This window comes from Cricetulus griseus, chromosome 4 (assembly GCF_003668045.3).
Source record: "Cricetulus griseus strain 17A/GY chromosome 4, alternate assembly CriGri-PICRH-1.0, whole genome shotgun sequence".
NCBI classification, from domain to species: Eukaryota; Metazoa; Chordata; class Mammalia; order Rodentia; family Cricetidae; genus Cricetulus; species Cricetulus griseus.
Window position 1 is genome coordinate 114,052,574 of NC_048597.1, and position 19,965 is coordinate 114,072,538.

Sequence of the window (19,965 nt, forward strand, 5' to 3'; positions counted from 1 at the left end):
TGGTTGACTGTGTTCCCACCCTCAAACTGTGAGCCAAATGAGCCCTTCCTTGCTTGAGTCCCTTTTTGTCAAGTATTTTGTGACAGCAGTGAGAAAATAACTAAGAAACCTTAGGGAAATTGTGTGCAAAACCACACAAGCTCCAGGGAAGAACAGACAGGGTCATAGAATCAATTTCCACACTCACAAGGCTGGAAGGCAACATCCCAACACTTCCAACAGGATGGTGTCCTGATCTCTGCCCTCCTACTGTCCCATCCATGGACAGTGAGTCTTCTCTACTCAGGAGGCACTGAAAACACACTCCCAGATCCTCATAACCACAGGGTCAACATCCCAGGAGGTTGCCCTTATCCAGTTGTCAATAGAAATCTCCCAAGGGAGCTGGACACTCCCATCCCTACCCAGCAGTCACAAGAAGTCACCTTCTTCCTCTGCCCCAGACATCACTACAGGATAAATAGAAAGCCCCGACTTCTGCATCTACCCTTCAGTGATAAGAAAACACCCTGCTCTTCTCCTGCCAGCATGATGTCACAATAAAACTAAGACAGAAAGTTAATGCCCAGAGTTCCAGGTCATAAAACGGAAAAAAAAATAAATTCCAGGATTCAGTAGAAAATCATTCCTTGAAGGTTGAGGGGTACATCTCCCTAGAATCCCCCAGTTAGGAGCTAGGGTGGGGCTCAGTGGTAGAGCTCCTGCCTAGAATTCCCCAGTGAGGTGCTGGGGCTCTTAGTAGTACAGTACTTACCTAGAATCCTCCAGAGAGGACCTAGGAGCTTGGTTCTGTAGTAGAGCCTAAGTTTCAGAGCACCTTGGGCTGCAAAATGAAATCCTGAGGCATAAAACCAAATCAGCCTTGGAGGGGTAGCTAAGTTGGGAGAGTGTTGGCCTGGTGTACAGTTCCTAGAACTGCATAAAACTGGGTGTGATGGTACACATTTATAAACCCAACACTCTTTAGATGGAGGCAGGAATATGAGATGTTTAAAATCATCCTTGGCTATTTAGGAAGTTGGGAAGCAGAGGCCAGGTGGGGCTACATGAGACCCTATCTTTTTGAAGTATGGACTCCAGAAGGGAGTTGGGACAAATTCTCCATCACCTTGTCAACACTTGTTATTGTCAATGTTTTAAGTTTTAACCATTCTTGAGAGTGTATAGTGGTACCACTTTGTGCTTTTTCTATGTCTTTTCCTAATGACTAATGACAAGAAGCATCTTTTCATGTGCATAATTTACTCTTCTATTCTGAATGGCTGCTCATATCTCCCCTCTGTTTGTCTGTGTCCCAGTCTCTCTCTCACTTTGGGTTTTAGGATCCTTGTACCTCTATTTTGGTTTTCTCATTTGTTTGTTTGTTTGTTTATTATTTGAGACAGGGTCTCATGTAGCTCAGGCTAGCCTTAGACCAGCTATATAGCCAAGGAAGAATGGCGTTGAACTTGTTCCTGCTGTCTCCACCTTCTGAGTGCAGGAATTATAGGCCCCACCATACACAGTTTGTGGTTTATATGTTGCCAGAGATAGGACTCGGAGCTTTATGTATGCTAGGCAAGCATTCCACCCCACCCCAACCCCTCAGCAGCATCCCAGCCCTTCTGTTCCTATTGACCCCCCTCCATCCTCCCCACCCTCTTGCTCCCCTCCACTTTTTTTTTTTTTTTTTGGTTTTTCGAGACAGGGTTTCTCTGTGGCTTTGGAGCCTATCCTGGCACTCGCTCTGGAGACCAGGCTGGCCTCGAACTCACAGAGATCTGCCTGCCTCTGCCTCCCGAGTGCTGGGATTAAAGGTGTGTGTCACCAACGCCCGGCCCCCTCCACTTTTGATAGCTACTGTTCTACTCTAACGTTTATGACACCAACTTTTTTCAGATTCCACATGTGAATACGATCACTTTCATTTCTCTTTATTCCATTGAACTACTGTCCTCCAGCGCCACCCATGTTATTGAAATTGACAAAATTTTATGTCATTAATACTCCATAACATGTGTTGTGTTTCCTCCTCCTCCCCTTTCTTCACCTCCTCTTCCTTCTTCTTTTTGTTTTCTTGTTTGTTTGTTTTAAGGCAAAGTCTCATGTAGCCTAGGCTAGCCTAGGATTCACTGTGTAGCCAAGGCTAGCCTAGCCTTGAACTCCTGGTCATCTTCCTGCTTCTACCTACCTCTCAGTACTATGATTACAGGTGTTCACCACCATGATGGGGGAAGTCCTTCTGTATACGTTTGTCTTATTGGTTGATAAATAAGGTACTGTTGGCCAATAGGGAAGCAAGTCACGCAGGACTAGGAGTCGAGGAGGATTCGGGGAAATGTTGTAAAAAGAAGTCTTGTGATCCAGGCAGGAAGTGACATAGCAGGCAGACTCAGAATATAAGCAGGGACAAGCAGGAAATCACTCTCTTCCTCTTCCTCCTCTTCTCTCTGGGAGCCGTCATGTGAGCCTGACAAGAGAGGACACATGCCAACAGCGTCCTTGATCAGATAAGTCTTTATAAAATATATAGATTAATAATTATGGTTGATACTTAAGACAGAGATAGCAGATAAGAAATCCTAGTCATTGGCCAGCAACATTGTACCTAATATAAGTCTCTGTGTATTACTTGGGACCTTAACGTGGTGGTGGGGCTTGGGAGGCTTGGTGGAAAGATTGTTACACCATCATACCCTGAATTTCCTCATCCATTCACTTGTAGTCTCCATACCCTGGCTATTACATATGTAGCTGCATGAGCATGGAGTGCAATGCCTCTTCCGTGTACTAACTGTATTTCCTGTGTATAAATACCCAAGGAGTGATGGGAAAATGGAAAGGTATGAGGACCTGAAAAGCGAACGGGACTCTCCACTGCAGAGTCTCGCCGGATCCTCCAGCCATCCGAGGGACACAAACGGGACTCTCCACTGCAGTGTCTCGCCGGATCCTCCAGCCATCCGAGGGACACGAACTGCAGTGCAGATGACAGCGGTTCAAGCCCTGTCTGCCTTCCCAGCTGCAAACCTACAATTTTCTAGGAATGTCACCAGAAACACCGTTCTCAAAGGAAAGGCACAGATTTAAACTCTCATTTAACCCTAGAGACTCCACAGTGTTAGTGAGTTGCAGCTCCATCCAAGGCATCTCTGTCTGTCTATTCCATCTATCATCTCACTTACCAAAAAGGAAAAGGAAATTTCTTTTCTTTTCTTTTTTTCTTTTTCTTTTTTTTTTTTTTGTTGTTGTTGTTGTTGTTTTCGAGACAGGGTTTCTCTGTGTATCTTTGGAGGCTGTCCTGGAACTCACTCTGTAAATCAGGCTGGTCTCGAATTCACAGAGATCCACCTGCCTCTGCCTCCCGAGTGCTGGGATTAAAGGCATGCGCCACCAATGCCCAGCTAAGAAGGTGATTTCTTAACCAAAACTGTAATCTGAGGACTGGAGAGACGGCTCAGCAGTAAAGAGCACATATGCTCTTCCAGAGGATGCAAGTTTGGTTCCCAGTACCCACAACAGGTGACTCACAACCTCCTATACCTCCAACTTCAGAGGCTCTGACACCCTCTTCTGGCTTCCCTGGGTCTGCACACACACACACACACACACACACACACACATCCATAAGTAAAAATGCATCATTAAAAAATGGCATGTTCGAAGCCAGCCTGGTCTACAAATCGAGTGCCAGGATAGGTTCCAAAGCTACACAGAGAAACCCTGTCTCGAGAAACAAAAACAAACAAACAAAAAAAAAAATGGCATGTATGTCAAATGCTAATTCCGTTAGTTGTGACTTTCACTGGAGAAGCTCATACACCTGGGTATGTTTTCCTTTCTGAGTGCCTTTTTTTTCCTCATAACCCTCATGGTTAAAGCAAATATTAAAATGTCTTGTTCATTTATTTATTTGTTTAAGACAGGGTCTCTCTGTCAATGGTTTTATTTATTGGTTGGTTGCTTTGGTCTTTTAAGAAAGTCTCACTGTATATGCCAGGCTTGCCTTAAACTCTAAGCAGTTCTCTTGTCTCTGTCTCTCTTTTTTTTTTTTTTCTTGTTTGTTTTTGAGAGAGAGTCTCTTGTGTAGTCCTGGCTGTTCTGGCTGACCTCACAGAAATCTGTCTGCCTCTGCTTTCCAGTGCTGGGATTAAAAGCACCACTACAGCCGCCCAGCTATTAAAATATCTTTTGTTTATTTTTATTTCACATGCCTTGGTGTTTTGCCTGCGTGTATATTTGTATGAGGGTGTCCTCTGAATTGAAGTTGCAGAAGGTTGTGAACTGCCATGTACTTGCTGGGACTTGAACCTGGGTCCTTTGGAAGAGCAGCCAGTGCTCTTAACCACTGAGCCATCACTTTGGCCCCTTAGAATATCTTTACTAAAATCTCCAACTCTGGGCAGGGTGTGGTGGTGAATACCTTTAATTCTAGCACTCTGGAGGCAATGGCAGGGGTACCTCTATGGTTCAAGGCTGGGTTGGTCTATATAGCAAGTTCCAGGCTATCAAGAACTACCATTCAGTAAGACCCTGGTTTGTTTATTTGTTTGTATCTCTGACTGTTTCATGTTGGCTCCTCCTGTCATTCCTTTCTGCCTCAAAACCACAGATCTCTGTTTAGCCTGAGTTGAGGTCCCTAAAAGATTAAGGGAATTAATGCTTAGGCTGTTTTGGAGGGTGATGGAAGTGTGTGGCTGTCTCAGTCCCCTCACCAATGGCACCCCCAGTAATGGAGTAGTTAAAAATCCTTTAATAATTATCTTTTTTTTTTTTTTTTGAGACAAGGTTTCTCTGTATTGCTTTGGAGCCTATCCTGGAACTCGATTTGTAGACCAGGCTGGCTTCGAACTCACAGAGATCCACCTGCCTCTGCCTCCCAAGTGCTGGAATCAAAGGCGTGCACCACCATCTCCTGGCGGATAATTATCTTTTAAACTTTTTCTTTTTTTTTTTTAAAGAATTTATTTATTTATTTATTTATTTATTTATTGTGTATACAACTTTCTGCTTCCATATATATCTGCACACCAGAAGAGGGCACCAGATCTCATAATGGATGGTTGTGAGCCACCATGTGGTTGCTGGGAATTGAACTCAGGACCTCTGGAAGAGCAATCAGTGCTCTTAACATCTGAGCCATCTCTCCAGCCCCCTTAAACTTTTTCTTTATATTCCTTTATTCATTCATTTTCTTTTGTGGAAGCAGGGTGTGTGTGTGTGTGTGTGTGCACTGTGTTGTAGTGTATGTATGCACTATGATGTGTGTTATGGTGGACACACACACACACACACACACACACACACACACACACACACACACTGCATGCTCTTGAATACTCAAGAATACTCAAGTCAAGCACTCGCCTTGAAATTCATGTGGAGGTCAGAGGACAACTTTCCAGAGTCAGTTTTCTCCTTTCACTTTGTGGGTCCAGGAGATCGAACCCAGGTTGCCAGGCTTGGAGGCAAGTCCCTTAAACTATGAAACTGTCTTGCCAGCTTTTCTTCTGAATCATTTGAAGAGCTTCCAGACTGTTTTCCATAATAGCTATAATAACACACATTGTGTTGTCACCAACAACATGCAAGGCTTCCCCCTTCTCCCCTTCCTCCCAGCATCCATTATCTCCTGCCTTTTTTATAACAGTCCTTCCATCTGGAACGAGGTAGTAGCTCATGGTTTTGAATTCCTTCACCCAGTTTTCAATTGGATCATTTGCCTTTTGACTACTGAGTTATAAGACCCATGGTAGATACTGAGCTCAGGGCTGATTGGAGGTGTTTACGAGGAGCCAAAGTCTTATTTGTGGAGTTCCTGAAGTTTGGCCCCTGGGCATGAAAACTACCCAGCTTGCCTCTGATCCGCCCTGCCCAGCAGGTTCACCTCAAAAACAGGCCAGCTCTTCCTGTCCATCCCCCCAACCCTGTCCAGTCTCAGAGCAATTCCTTCTCTGGGTTGAGGAAACTGGAGATCAAGGAGGACACAGAACCTACTCAAGGTCTCCAGGATCAGCTATCACCGGTCTGAGTACACATCATCTCTCTGTGTAGTTTCGTGCCCTGCCCTGGTTGTTTCTATTTTTACAGGACAGATACGTGGCTGTCCATCTCTACACAGTCCTACAACATGAGTCACAGGAACATAGTTTCCCCCATTTTACAAGGGTAGAAACTGAGGTTGGAAAAGTCACCTACATTTTCCTCAGCCTCACAAACAGGAATCAAAGATCATGGTGTCAAACCACAGTATAACCAGCCGTCAGAGTGGCCCACCCTGCCACAACATTTCTGTGAGCTCTAGCACACTGTTGTGGTCGGAGTGATAGATTTCTACCATTGTTGCTTTTCCTTCTCTTCCTCCTCCTTCTTTTCCTCTCCTCTTTCTCCTCCTTCCTCTTATTGTCTGTTTGTTTTTGAGACAGGGTTTCTCTGTGTAACCCTGACTATCCTGGAAATAACTCTGGAGACCAGGCTGGCCTCAGACTCAGAGATCCGCCGGCCTCTGCCTCCCAAGTGCTGGGATTAAAGGCATGAGTCTCCACTGCCTGGCATCTGATTTGTTTTTTTAGTGGGATAAAGAGCTTATTCTGCCTTATAATTCTAGAGAGAGAGAGAATCCATTGTGGCAGAGGCAGCAAGGTGACAGGCTGGGATGGTGGCAGGAGGCAGGGACAGGAAACGGAGCTCACATCTTGAAGGTTTGTTTGTTTGATTTGTTTAAGAAAGGGTCTCACTATGTAGCGCTGATTGGACTGGAACTTTCTTAGATCAGGCTAGGAACTAACTTAAATAAGTCTGGCCTTGAACTCACAGAGATCTACTGCTTCTACCACCAAATTGCTTTATTAAAGGTGTACACCACCACTCCAGGTTTCCCCTGCTCCCCTTTTTTGTAGTATGTTCATGTGTGCCCATGTGAGGCAGTGTATGCACAAATGCGTGTTTTTTAATATGTGGAAGCCAGAGACACTCCAGGTGTCCTCCTCAATCACTTCTCCATCTTATCTTTTGAGGCAGGATCTCTCACTCAATCTGAACTCATCTATTTGGCTGGCCAGATAGGCCCTAGGTTTCTCCTGTCTCCACCTCCTGCGGACTGGGGTGGCAGTACTCAGTTTATTATTTTGTTTTGTTTTGTGTTGGTTTTGTTTCTATTTATTTATTTATTTTTGAGACAGGGTTTCTCTGTATTGCTCAGAGTCTGTCCTGGAACTCACTCTGTAGACCAGGTTGGCCTCGAACTCACAGAAATCTGCCTGCCTCTGCCTCCCAAGTGCTGGGATTAAAGGTGTGTGTCATCACCACCCACTTTTCCATTGTTTTTTAATGTGGGTTTCAGGGGACAGGACCCAGGTCCTCATTCGTAAGTGGCAAGTACTTTACAGACAGAGCCATATCCTCATCCCCTGACCCAAGGCATCAGTCACCACACCAACACTCTATCAAAGAGGACCCAGGCTTACACTCCTCCCAGAACAGCCCTGACCCAGCACTAGCTGAGCCTTCTGGCCTGGCACTCCCAGCCCTGCCCATCAGGGCCAGCCCAAGACCTTTGCACTTGGAAGAAACAGAGCCCTGGTTTCCATGGGCCCCTGGGATTGTTTATTTGAGTCTTCTGTCACCCCAGGGTTTGGATTCTTAGGAAAAAGGATTAAGTCTGATGCTTATGATTTGAGAGGTAGGAGTCCCCCCTCCCCAGAAAAAAAACAACCCTAGCCCCCAACTCAATGAAGCTTGCCCCTTTATTTTGTTTGATTGGTTATTCCATGTGTGCGGTGTGTGTGTGTGCAAGTATGTGGAGGTCAGAGAACAACTTTAGGAAATGGGCTTTCCCCCCTACCCTTTGGATGGGGCTCAAACCCAGGTTGTCATTGGCAATAAGGACTTTTATCCTCTGGACCATCTGCCTCCCCCAAGTTTTTCATCTAGGTGTATGGGTCTCAGGTTCCTGGCTAATTGCACAGCCCCTGGGGCCCTCACAACACAACATCCTCAGTCCAAGAGCCCTGGCAGGACAGGTTGCCGGAAACAAGAGAAAAGTGAGAAGTCAATTACCTCTCTGAGTACCCAGCCCTGTTCTAGGTGGTGGGAGTGCCGGACAATAAAACAGGCAAAAAATGCTCGTCAGTCTTGGAACATTCTGAATGTCCCAGCAGTGGTAACAGAGCAGAGCAGAGACAAAGAACCAGAAATAAATGAGAAACCAAGCGTAGCCTCTTTCACAAAGAACCTCACCACTCATGCAGGGGAGGCAAAACACTCTTGAGTTTAAGGCTACACAGTGCAGTCCTGTGTGGAAGGGAGAGAAAAAGATGGGGGGGGGGGCGGGAGAAGAAATAGAAAGGCAGGGAGGGAAGAAGGGAGGGGGAGAAGGAGGAGGAAGAGAAGAAAACAGAAAGGAAAGAGGGAGTGTACTTCAGATGGTTTCAAATACTAAAGAAAACAGAGGTATAAAAGGGGACTGGACATTGTGGGTAAGAAGCTGGATTTGTTTTGTCATTGTCATTTGTTTTTGTTTGGGGACAGGGTTCCAAGCCACCCATACTGACCTCCAATTCATTAAGTAGCTGGGGAGGATCTTGAACTTCTGATATGCATTAGACTAGTGATTATCAACATACCATCTCACAGGGTTTATTCAGTGCCCGGGACAGACCCAGAACTTCGAACATGCTGGTTAAGCACTGTGCCCATTGAACTAAATCCCCTTGCTCCTGAAACTACAAAAGACTTGGGGGGTGGGGGCTCAGTAAGCCACGTGGGTAGCTGTAGGAGTGCCCCATGAAGAAAGGACCCCAAGCACAGGTCCTTGGATTGTCTAAGAACACAACCGAAAGAGCCAGCCCCTAGCTGTGGTGAGGGAAGAAGTGAAGGGGGAGCTGGAGCTTGTGCCACTCCAAGGCCGGCTCTTCAGAGGAGGAGGGGCCACGAAGCAGGAGAGACAGTGCTCAGAGACAATATGAAGTGGTGTTTGGGGCTTCTTTTGGTTTTTGTTGTTGTTGTTGTTATTGTTGTTGTTTTAACTCTTATTTGTAGATTGTTTGAGCCAGGGTCTCCTGTGGCCCATTGGCCTTGAATCCTCCATTTAGCCAAGATGATCTTGAACTCCGGTCTCCCTTCACTTCCTTAAATTATGAGATTACAGGCATGGCACACTGTACAGGGCTTTCCGTATGTGTGTTGTTTTATTTTGAGACACACACTGCAGCCCACTCTGGCCTTGAACTCAAAGTCATCTTCTTGCCTCAGCCTCAGGCATGAGCCAACACACCTGGCTTTTCTTTTTCTGTTCTGGGTTGTATAAAATCTCTTTCCCACCTCACCCTGGCATTCGCTCTGCCCCCCAAAAAGGAGAGAAAACAAAACCGCATGAAGAGAACCTCAATGAGGAAAGGTAGCTTCTGAGTTAAGCCTACCACACAGTCACATGAGGGGGCCAGCAAATATTTGAATTCAACACCTGGTGGTGGCGGCATTCTTCAGGTGGGCGGCCCTGGCTTCAGAGTCCAGCATACCCAAATATAGACCATACTACCAGACTGCATAAAACTGCGCTTGGACAAGGCTAGGGCACTTGCCTCAAAGCCGGAGGGACCCAAGAGCAGGTACTGCAAATCCGTCCACTTACAACGACAAACAGCCGCAGCCACGCCCTCACTGGGTCCTCCCAGTCCCGGCTGTCCAGAGGAACTGGCCTCGCCCCCATCCTACGCCTCCCGCGTTGGAAAGGATGGAGGTGTGGGCAAGAGAGCCAAGCAGCTTACTATTGGTGATTTGCGCTTCAGAAATCCCTGAAGCACCCCTCCCCCTCTGTATGTCTCAAGAGAATTCGTTAAGGATAAACAGCTAGGAGAGGTCTGGAAAGGAGGGAGCACAAAGAGCCCGGCCCTCCCTCGACATCACCCCCACCCCAGAACATTCAGGTTCTGGCTAAGTCCTTCCTCCCTTGGTGAAGGGGAGGGAGAGCACGGACGGGACTGGACGGGACACACGTCACTGTCCCCAGAGCCCGGAGAGCGAGCTCCACCCTCCTCCTCTGGGCACCAGCTAAGTCCAACCCACCCCATCCCAGAGCCAAGCCAGCCTCAGAAGCCAGCCACACAGGCAGGTGCAGGGGCAGCCTCGGTGAGAGCCCCGAGAGAGGAGCCGTTAGCGCGCTCCGTCCTTTGCCATCCACTCCTCGGTCCCGGCCACAGTCCTCCGTCGGTCTTCGCACGGCAGTTGTTCTCAGGTCCAGCGGCCGCGATCCCTCGTCTTCCAGCCCTCGGAGCTGACCGGCAGAGCCGGTTCAAGTCCAGCAGCCATGTCCATGGGCCTGGAGATCACCGGCACGTCGCTGGCCGTGCTGGGCTGGCTGTGCACCATCGTGTGCTGCGCGCTCCCCATGTGGCGCGTCTCCGCCTTCATCGGCAGCAGCATCATCACGGCGCAGATCACCTGGGAGGGCCTGTGGATGAACTGCGTGGTGCAGAGCACCGGCCAGATGCAGTGCAAGATGTACGACTCGCTGCTGGCCCTGCCGCAGGACCTGCAGGCCGCCCGAGCTCTTATCGTGGTGTCCATCCTGATGGCCGCCTTTGGGCTCCTCGTGGCGCTCGTGGGAGCTCAGTGCACCAACTGCGTACAAGACGAGACGGCCAAGGCCAAGATCACCATCGGGGCGGGAGTGCTTTTCCTGTTGGCCTCTCTGCTTACCTTAGTACCCGTGTCCTGGTCGGCCAACACCATCATCAGGGATTTCTATAACCCACTGGTGCCCGAGGCCCAGAAGCGGGAGATGGGAGCCGGGCTGTACGTGGGCTGGGCTGCCGCCGCCCTGCAGCTCTTAGGGGGCGCCTTGCTCTGCTGCTCCTGCCCACCGCGCGAGAAGTACGCGCCCACCAAGGTCCTCTATTCTGCGCCGCGATCCACCGGGCCTGGCACCGGTACCGGCACCGCCTATGACCGCAAGGACTATGTCTGAGGGGCCGGGCGCGCGCAGACAGCCCCATCACTACTACCAGCGTCCGAAGCACCCCACCAGTCCAGCGTGCAGCCATGCTTCTGAGACTACCCCACCTTCCATATGGTTCAGACGCCACGCAGTCTACTTGCTAGACTAGAAGAGGACAGATAGCCCGGCGTCCCCGCTTCCCCGGCTGCCACCTGACTGCCGGGTCTAGGAACCGTCCAACCCAACCGTCAGGACAAAGAAACCTCACCCTTCCCAAGTACAGGGCTGGGGTGGCCACCGCAGCTACTTGCCAACCGTCCTTCCGAAGCCAGAAGGCTCACAGTGGGCAGGGACAGGCAGCCATAAAACGGGCAGTTTCATATTTTTCAATAAAAACCTTTCGTTTTTTGCAGTCGCTGGAGCCTCCTTATCCTGAACGCCCCCACAGGCCACCACCTCCCATACCGGGCATCTGTTGGGGAGTGTCCCTGGGATAGCCTCACCGTAGGCATCGAGTTTAAAACAGCACACTGGTCCAGTAAGGAGAAAGTAGGGGGTTATACAGTGAGTTTGGTGCTCACTTGGTGGGTCATTTGGGAGGTATTCCGCTACTGAAATCAACAGAGCCTGTACAAGGCTTATCTAGCGATCTAGCCAGAGGGTTTCTGAGGGATGTGGCTGAAGGAAGCAAGGGGCTCTTCTCGCGGATGTCCCAGGTGATTTGAGTTTGGAGCTTGGATCCACAGCCTTGCTTTGGGCGTTTGAGGTAGCTGATTTACCGGTCAAAGAAATCCTTTCTATACTGTGATTTCATATTTGGAGACGTCAAACAAAAAGACCTATTGTTTGGCTCAAATGCCTCACCAAAAGGACATCTAAGCGATGGGGGTGTGGCTCAGTGGTAGAGTAGCACACTCTGGGCTTGGGTTCCCTTCCCAGCACTGGGATGGGTGGGTGGGTGGGGAACTAAAAGGAACATTTGACGAACTCTTCTGACCTGGAGGTGGAGAGATGAGGAAAAAGGCCACCTCACCTTCTTCCCGGTGCTCCCAAGGGAGGGAGGGACCTAGCTTTAAACAATATTGAGAAGTGAGACACTTGCTCTTGGAACAAGGTAAAGGGAACTGTGACAGGGCTCTTGAAGGGAAAACAGGCTCCCAGGTTCCTTAAAAGGTGAGAATATTTGGGAAGTGCAGACAGAAACATCAGGAGTTGACTATATTCACCTGTTCACCAGCACTAACAATTTTTCTTCTCTGTCTCTTTCAATCTTTTTCTTTCTCTGTCTTTCTATCTCACTCTTTCATTCATTTGCTTTTGAGGTAGAGTCTCTACGTGGTTGTCCTGGAACTCATGTAGACCAGGCTCACCACCACACCTGGTTCACAAATCAATTCCAAAGCCAGCCTGGGCTGCATGGACTGTCTCAAAACAAAACAAAACAAAACACGAACAAAAAGGGGCATGTTGGAGCATTTCTTTAATCCCAGCAATCTGGAGGCAGGAGGGTCTCCATGAGTTCTAGACCAGGTTGGTCTGTCTATATATTGAGTTCCAGGCTAGCCAGAGCTGCATAAGGAGACTTTGTCTCTAACAAACAAAAAACAGCAGCACAACGTGAGAGAAACTTGAGGAAAATACTCAAAGATGATAGAGGGATCCCATCTAGGGTGAGATAGTAGTATCTAGGGGCAGAACTGAGGGGCTTTTAGGAAGTGAGATTTGTAGAACTCCAAAACCATTAGGGTGTCAGAGTGAGGGAGAGAGAAGAATCTAAAATAGCCTCAACTTAAACCAGGTGGTGGTGGCACACACCTTTAACCCCAGGGCTCAGGAGGCAGAGGCAGGCAGATCTCTGAGTTCGAGGTCAGCATGGTCTACAGAGTGAGTTCCAGGGCTACACAGAGAAACCATGTATTGAAAAACCAAAGTAAGATAAAATTAATATAGACTCAGTTTTCAGCCTTAGGTCACTGATGATAGAACAACTACCAAATAGCAGCTCAGGTTCCTGGGGGGAAGCTGAGGGAAGTTCGCTTGAGTGTAAGAGTTGTTCAGACTAGGAACAGCCAGGTAAGAAGATCCAGGAAACAGGAAGGGGAATGAATGATTGTACGGAGGCGTTGTAAATCCAGGAGTCATTAGCATACAGCAGAAACTAGGGGAACAGCAAGCTTGTTCTAGAAACCAAAAGAAGAAAAGAGTTCCAAGGATGTGGGGATGGACAACAGTGTTTGAACATGGAAGGGGTCAGGGGAGATGAAGGCTGGGGAAGAAACCAGGTTTTAAACATCGAGGTGGCTATCAGTGGCCTAAGCAATAATGCTGGGGAAGGAGTGAATTGAGCAGGACGCAAGAGTCCGATCTAGGCACCATGTGCAAACCTGAACAAGGACTCCTGGGGAGGCTGGAGCAGCAGAATTATAAACTGTGCTCACCATCCTGGTAATTTAGGAGGGAAAGAGGGTCACCTGAGTATTTGATCCCATGAACTTGATTTTGGGTTTGGGTTTGAGACAAGGTCTCAATCTGTAGCCCAGGGTGAGCCTCACGCTCATCGTAGCTAAGCTTTCTAAGAAGCTGGTATTAGAGGCAGGTTTCAGTGTGCCCAGTGCCAAAAGATTACTTAGGAGTACAACTCCAGAAAGTCCCTCCTCTTCCCTAAGGAATGCCACTGTTCTGGCATCAGGATGACCTAAGGAAAAGGAAATAGGTTGCTATTAATAGTAAATGCCCTAGTGTTTAGTTCATTCATGATAAGATCCTATGAGAGCAGTGAGTATGTAGACAACTATCCCCAGCAGCTTCCCTCGATGTTTAAAACCTCAGACCAAATGACTGATGAGAAGAGCTTCAGAGAACAGAGATTTGGGGCCAAGTATGTGCCATGACTGCAATCTCAGCTCATAGGAGGTTGAGGCAGGATTACAAATTCAAAGCCAGCCTGGATGACACAGTGAGTTTGAGGGCAGCCTAGGCTACGTGAGACCCTGTCTCCAATGGAAGAATAAACAGTTGTTGGCTTAGTGAAGAGGAGGAGCTCTCAGGAGGGGTCCTGTTTTTTATTATTTACATTTATTTTTATTGTGTATGGATGTGTGTGTGTGGACACATGGGTGTGCCAAGGTGCACAAGTGGTGGTCAGGAGTCATAAATTAGTGGAGGCAGTTCTGTTCTGTCTTTCCATGGATTTCAGGGCTCGAATTCTGGTTGTCAAGCTTACTCGGCATACACTTAACCCACTGAGCCACCACACTGGCCCAGGAAAGGCTTAGGCATAGGAGGGGCTCCATGAAATGAAGGGGGCCTCAAATAATGAGAGATCACAGGTAGGTGGTGGCGCACGCCTTTAATCCCAGCATTCAGGAAGCAGAGGCAGGTGGATCTCTGAGTTCGAGGCCAGCCTGGTCTACAGAGCGAGTTCCAGGACAGCCAGATCTGTTACACAGAGGAAAACTGTCTCAAAAGGCCAAAATAAAATAAAAGATAGCTGGGGGTGGAGTTCAATGTTAGAGAGATTGGGGCTTGGCTTAGCAGGAGAGCAGTTGAGTAACCTTAGGTTCTGTTCCTAACACCATGAAGGGGTGAGGGAAAGCAGGGCCCAGTGACACAAGTCTGTTAAACCCTTGTGAGGTAGAGACAGCAAAAAGATCTTCACAAGTTCAAGGCCAGCCTGCCCTATAAAGGCACAACCTGTCTCATTAAAAAACAACAACAACAAAAACCACCTTTAATCCCATCACTCTAGAGGCAGAGGCAGGTAAATCTCATGAGTTCAAAGAAAGTCTACTTCATCATAAGTGAGTTCCAGGACTGCCTGGGCTACATAGTGAGACCCTGCCTCAAAACAAACAAACAAAAAACAACAAGACTCCCCAGATACCATGCTGGACATATAGGAGATTAATTAATGTGCATTTTGAAAATTGATATTATAGTACATCCAGTCACACAGGAACTTAGAGATACAAGGAAGGCGGTTGCTTTGGGAGAAAAATCCTCAGGTTTCTTCAGAATGCAGTTTCAGAGCTCCTTACCAGGCCCTGCAGCCAAACTGTTGCCTCGGGCTATCCCCATCTTGCCACACCAGTTTTAGCTCTTCCTGCTGCCTAGACCCAAAGCCAAGAGCTTCATCAAACAATTGCTGTGTTTATTGTGGCTCTCTCTTGAGGTCTTCAGTAGGCTTCAAACAGTACCCTTTCTTTCTCTATGCCCTGCCAGCAATCCCAAGGTCACCCAAACCAAGATGGTTGGTTTTTGCCAAGCTGGTGAAGAAGCAAGCCAGAGGGGGCGCTCCTGATACCTGCTGAGGGAACCTTCTGCAGGACCTATGTACTTGTAGCTCAAATCTTTAAGAGAGGTGGGATATTGTCCCAATTGTAGGTTCTCTCTCTCTCTCCCTTTCTCTCTCTCTCTTTCTCTCTCTCTCCCTCACTCCCTCCCTCCCTTTCTCTCTCTCTCCCTCCCTTTATCTCTCTTTCCCTCTCTCTCTCATCATTTCTTCCCATTAAAAAAAAAAAATGCTGGGCAGTGATCCCAGAACTCTAGAGGCAGAGGCAGGCAGATCTCTGTGAGTTCGAGACCAGCCTGGTCTACGGAGTGAGTTCCACGACAGCCAGGGCTATAGCAAGACACTGGAAAAAAAAAAAAAAAAAAAAAAAAAAAACAAAAGTCAACAACAAAAAAGCTTACAGCACTGTGTACAGCCTATCCTTATATATTTTGAGACAGGCTTTCTCACTGAACCTAGAGCTCTCCATTTCTGCTTGAGCCCATGGAGTTTGCCTGTCTCCATATCCCCTTCCCCACAAAGGCAGCATTATGAGTGTGCACCACCATAGGTTCTAGGAATCTAAACTCATCCTTCCATAGTAGTCATTTTATCTGGTGAACCATCTCCCCAACCCCAAGTTTGGTTTTCTGTGTTCCTTAAGGAATGAGGTCATGTAATTGCTGTATGCCTAGCTCTGAAAGTCATACCCCTGTATGCTAGTCATGTAGCTCAGTGGTAGAGCATTTGCCTTGCCATGTGTGAGCTCTGTAGCCATTCCCAGTATTGCTAAAAAATAGAATAAAATAAAGGCCAGTACTAGTGGCATAAAAATGTAATGCCAAGTACTTGGGAGGCTGAGGCAGGAGTACAGAAAGTTCAAAGTCTGCCTGGCTCACAGAGTGAGTTCTATGCCAGTCTGCATGGACCTCAAAGTCCATCCCCAGTGGCACACTTCCTCCAACAGGGTCATATCTCCTAATATTGTCACTCCCTATGGGCCTATGGGGATCATTTTTATCAAAACCACCACAGTGACCCTAGAAGCTTCATTCTGCAGAGATGGCTACAAACAAGGCTAGCCTGATCTACATATAGTGAGTCCCAGGTTAGCCAGGGCTATATAGCAAAATCCTGTGTCCAAAAACTAAAAACAAAACAAACAACAACAACAAAACCCCAAGAGCTAGACATGGTGGCACAAGCAGTAACTCTAGCACTTAGGAGGCAGAGCAAGAGGACTAGGAGTTTAAGGTCATCCTTAGCTATATAGTAAGTTCTAGTCGAACCTGGGCTATATGAAACCCCACCTGAAAAACCAACAGCAGGGGGCTGGTGAGTGGGTAAGGGCACTTGCCATGCAAGCCTGACAACTTGAGCCCACATAAATATGCAAGAAGAGAACCCACTCCCCAGTTATCCTCTACCCTCCATTGTATGTCATTGCATAAGTAACCTCCCTCACATACACACATCACACTCGCGAGAGTGCAAACACGCACACACAGAGAAAGATTAAAAACTTAAAAAGCAACATCAAAAAAAGAAAAAAGAGGGAGTAAGGGAAGGGGAAGGGAGGAGGGGGAAGAAGGCAAGGAAAAGGAAGGGAAGGGGATGGAAGGGAGGGGAAACGACTACTTTGGGAATGGTTAAGGGTTGGGAGAGTTTAACAAATCTCAGAGGTTCCATCCTTCCCCAAAGGGCTTCAGCTTTGGATACACTGCAGAGTAAATGAGCCAGTCAAAGAAACACACCCTGACTCTGAAGCCAGAGCCAAAGAAACACACTCTGCCCCTGACCAACTGAACAGCGTGATTCCAACCAATCCCTGAGCACAGAACCCAGCTAATCTCTGAGTTTTTCTAAGATAAGGGATTGAAATCCAACCAATTCCCACCCTGAAAATCTTCACCCTGGAAAAACTCCACCTCTAAGAAGCCCTATATAAACCCCGTGCTTGCTCAGTTGGGAGCTGCCCTTCTCAGCCCTGGCAGAGGCAGCCACCCTACCGGATTCCTCACCCCCAATACATCTCTTGAATGAGCTTTGGGTGAAGATCTTCTTTCACCAGAGTGGAGCAGAGAAGCAATGGACATGTCTGCTGAGGATGTCCCTTAGTGGAGCCCGCGTTGGTGGCGCACGCCTTTAATCCCAGCACTCAGGAGGCAGAGGCAAGTGGATCTCTGTGAGTTCGAGGCCAGCCAGATCTACAGAGTGAGTGCCAGGACAGGCTCCAAAGCTACACAGAGAAACCCTTGATGGAATGGGACACAGAAGTGACAGACATGTCTGCTGGGGGACTCTCTTATCCGAGTGGAGCAGAGCTCAGCTGTAATGGCTCTCTAGGAGAGAAGCAGGAGTGACACATCCCCCAGAACACAGCTATAGGTACCACCTGACTTCCAGACAGTCAGGATACCTTTCCCTCCAAAACTGTAACACTTACAAACTCAAAGTCATCTTTCTGCTCCACCCCTTACCCCACCCCACCCCCCACACCCACCCCCACCCCGAGGCCATGAGCATGGATCCAGAGCTCAGAAAATGCAGCTGAATATAGGAAGGAACAAAGCATATCAACAGAGAAATGTGTTCTGAGTTTGGGACAGATGGTACTGATAATCTTCAGGGAAATGACTCCAGACTAGTGGAGGGCAGAGTGTGTGTGACAACGATGATGACAATCAGAGCCATCGGGAAATAACAATCAACAGAGCTAGGAGGAGTGGGTTGGAGAAAGATACATAAGGAAAGAGGAAATAGCTATAATGTGTGTGTGTCTGTGTCTGTGTCTGCCTGTGTTCTTGTGGATATGTATGGACTGCACTTGGAGCCAGCAGTCAGTGTCAGGCATCTTCCTCAATTCCTACCACCTTATTTTACTTTTAGTTTATCTGTGTGTGTGTGTGTGTGTGTGTGTGTGTGTGTGTGTGTGTGTGTGTGTGTGTCCAAAGAGTCCAGGGAACATCAGACCCCATAGAGTTGGAGTTACAGGCCTTTGTGTGCCACTTGTGGGTGCCGGCAGACAAACTTAGGTTCTCTAGAAAAGCAACAAGAGCTCTTAACCACTTTTTTTTTTTTTTTTCCTCTTAACCTCTTAGTCACCTTATTTTTTGAGGCAGGATTTCTCAGTAAACCTGGAGCTCATCAGTTCTGATAGGCCAGCTGACTGGCTAATGGGATCCTGGGATCTGTCTGTGTTATGATAATCCGCCAGGGACCTTGGAGGATTCCATGGTGGTCGAGGTTTGCCGAGGCAGAGGGACATATATGCCAGGCAGACAGAGCTTAAGTGAGTTTTATTAAAAAGGGAGAGGGGAAGGGGGAGAAGAGACAAAGAGGACAGAAGAGAAGAGGAAACAGAAAAAGTCCTGCCTGCCCCAGGGGAATAGCAGGAAAGAGAGAGAAAAAGAGAAGAGAGAAAAGAGATCCTAAGTGTGGGGTGGGGGCTCTGTCTTTTAAAGGGGTCCTTTGCACCTGCGTGCAGACTACATAACCATGGAACCCTGGGCTGACTAGGGTACTGCCTGAGTGCATTCTGCCAAGTGACAGGGCTAGGCCAGCATTATGCCTACATCCTTACAGTCTGTCTCTGGCTTCCTAGGACTAGATTTAGAGAGACACACCTCAGTGCCCCCACCTTTATGTGGGTGGTAGGATCTGAACTCAGAGCCTCACATCCCAACACAAGCACTTCACCCAATGAATGAATCCCTAGCCCCTCTAAAATGACTTTAAAAGCTGGCAGGGGCTGCACACCTGTACAACTGCGGAGGGTCAAGGGCTCATGGGTTAGGAGCATCTGTTACTCTTTCAGAGGATCCGAGTTCAACTCACAGCACCTACATGGTAGCTCACAACCATCCAAAATTTTCCTTCCGGAGGATCCAGCATCTACCTCCTTCTGACTTCCATGGGTACCAGGCACACACACAGTAGTACAGATAGAGACATACAATCAAAACACTCATGCACATAAAAATAAAATAAATACATAAAATGTTCCACACTTCATGCTGTAAGTCAAGCATTGGAGAGGTTAAGGATCCAAAGTTCAAGACCATCCTTGGCTACATATCTAGTTGGAGGTCAACCTTGGCTAATTGAACTTGTCTTGAACAAGAAAGAATTTGAAGTCAGAGTGGACTGTTGGAGATGAGCTAAATGTGTTTTGCGTAAGGAGGTGGGCACAGACTTTCAAGGGCCTAGGGGTGGAATGTTACAGATCAGCATGATTCCTTTCAGGTAGTAGACAAAGGATGGATTTGTAGCTAATCTGCATTGTTGTTCTTGATTGGGTTTAGAATGGCCTTGGAGACACACCATCTAGACTTGTCCGTGGAGGTATTTCCATCAAGGTTTAATCCAGTCAGATACACTCTCCCAGAATGTGGGTGGCACCATCAGGGGCTGGGGTCCTGAGCTGAATAAAATGGAGAAAGTGAGCTAAGCACCAGCGTCCATCTCTCTTTGCTACGTGATGGTGTTTGCAATGTGCCCAGCTCCTGTGGCCACGCCTTTCCTGTCATGATGGGCCATGTGTCCTCAAACTATGAGTCAAAATAAAAACTGTTTCTGCCTGGTTTTGTTTTGTGTTTTGTTTTTTGAGAGTTTAAGTCAGCCTAAGGTACATATGGAGACCCCGCCATAAAAATAAATAAATAAGAGTTGGATTTTCTGCTTGAGAGAGATAAATGACTTCACCATTGCACATGGTGTGCTGGCTTCTAGAACATTCTCTTCCACTGTAACCCCACCCACCTAGTCAACACCCCCTTTT

The 19,965-nt window shown here is 47.7% G+C and overlaps 1 protein-coding gene across 1 annotated transcript; it reads left to right on the forward strand.

Annotated features, from left to right (window-relative positions):
• The first annotated feature begins 10,285 nt into the window (after positions 1 to 10,285).
• On the forward strand, positions 10,286 to 10,945 carry LOC100766489 (claudin-3). Its single transcript, XM_027416281.2, has one exon. It carries the CDS (start codon positions 10,286 to 10,288, stop codon positions 10,943 to 10,945), a length of 660 nt encoding a protein of 219 aa, XP_027272082.1.
• The last annotated feature ends 9,020 nt before the right edge of the window (positions 10,946 to 19,965 follow it).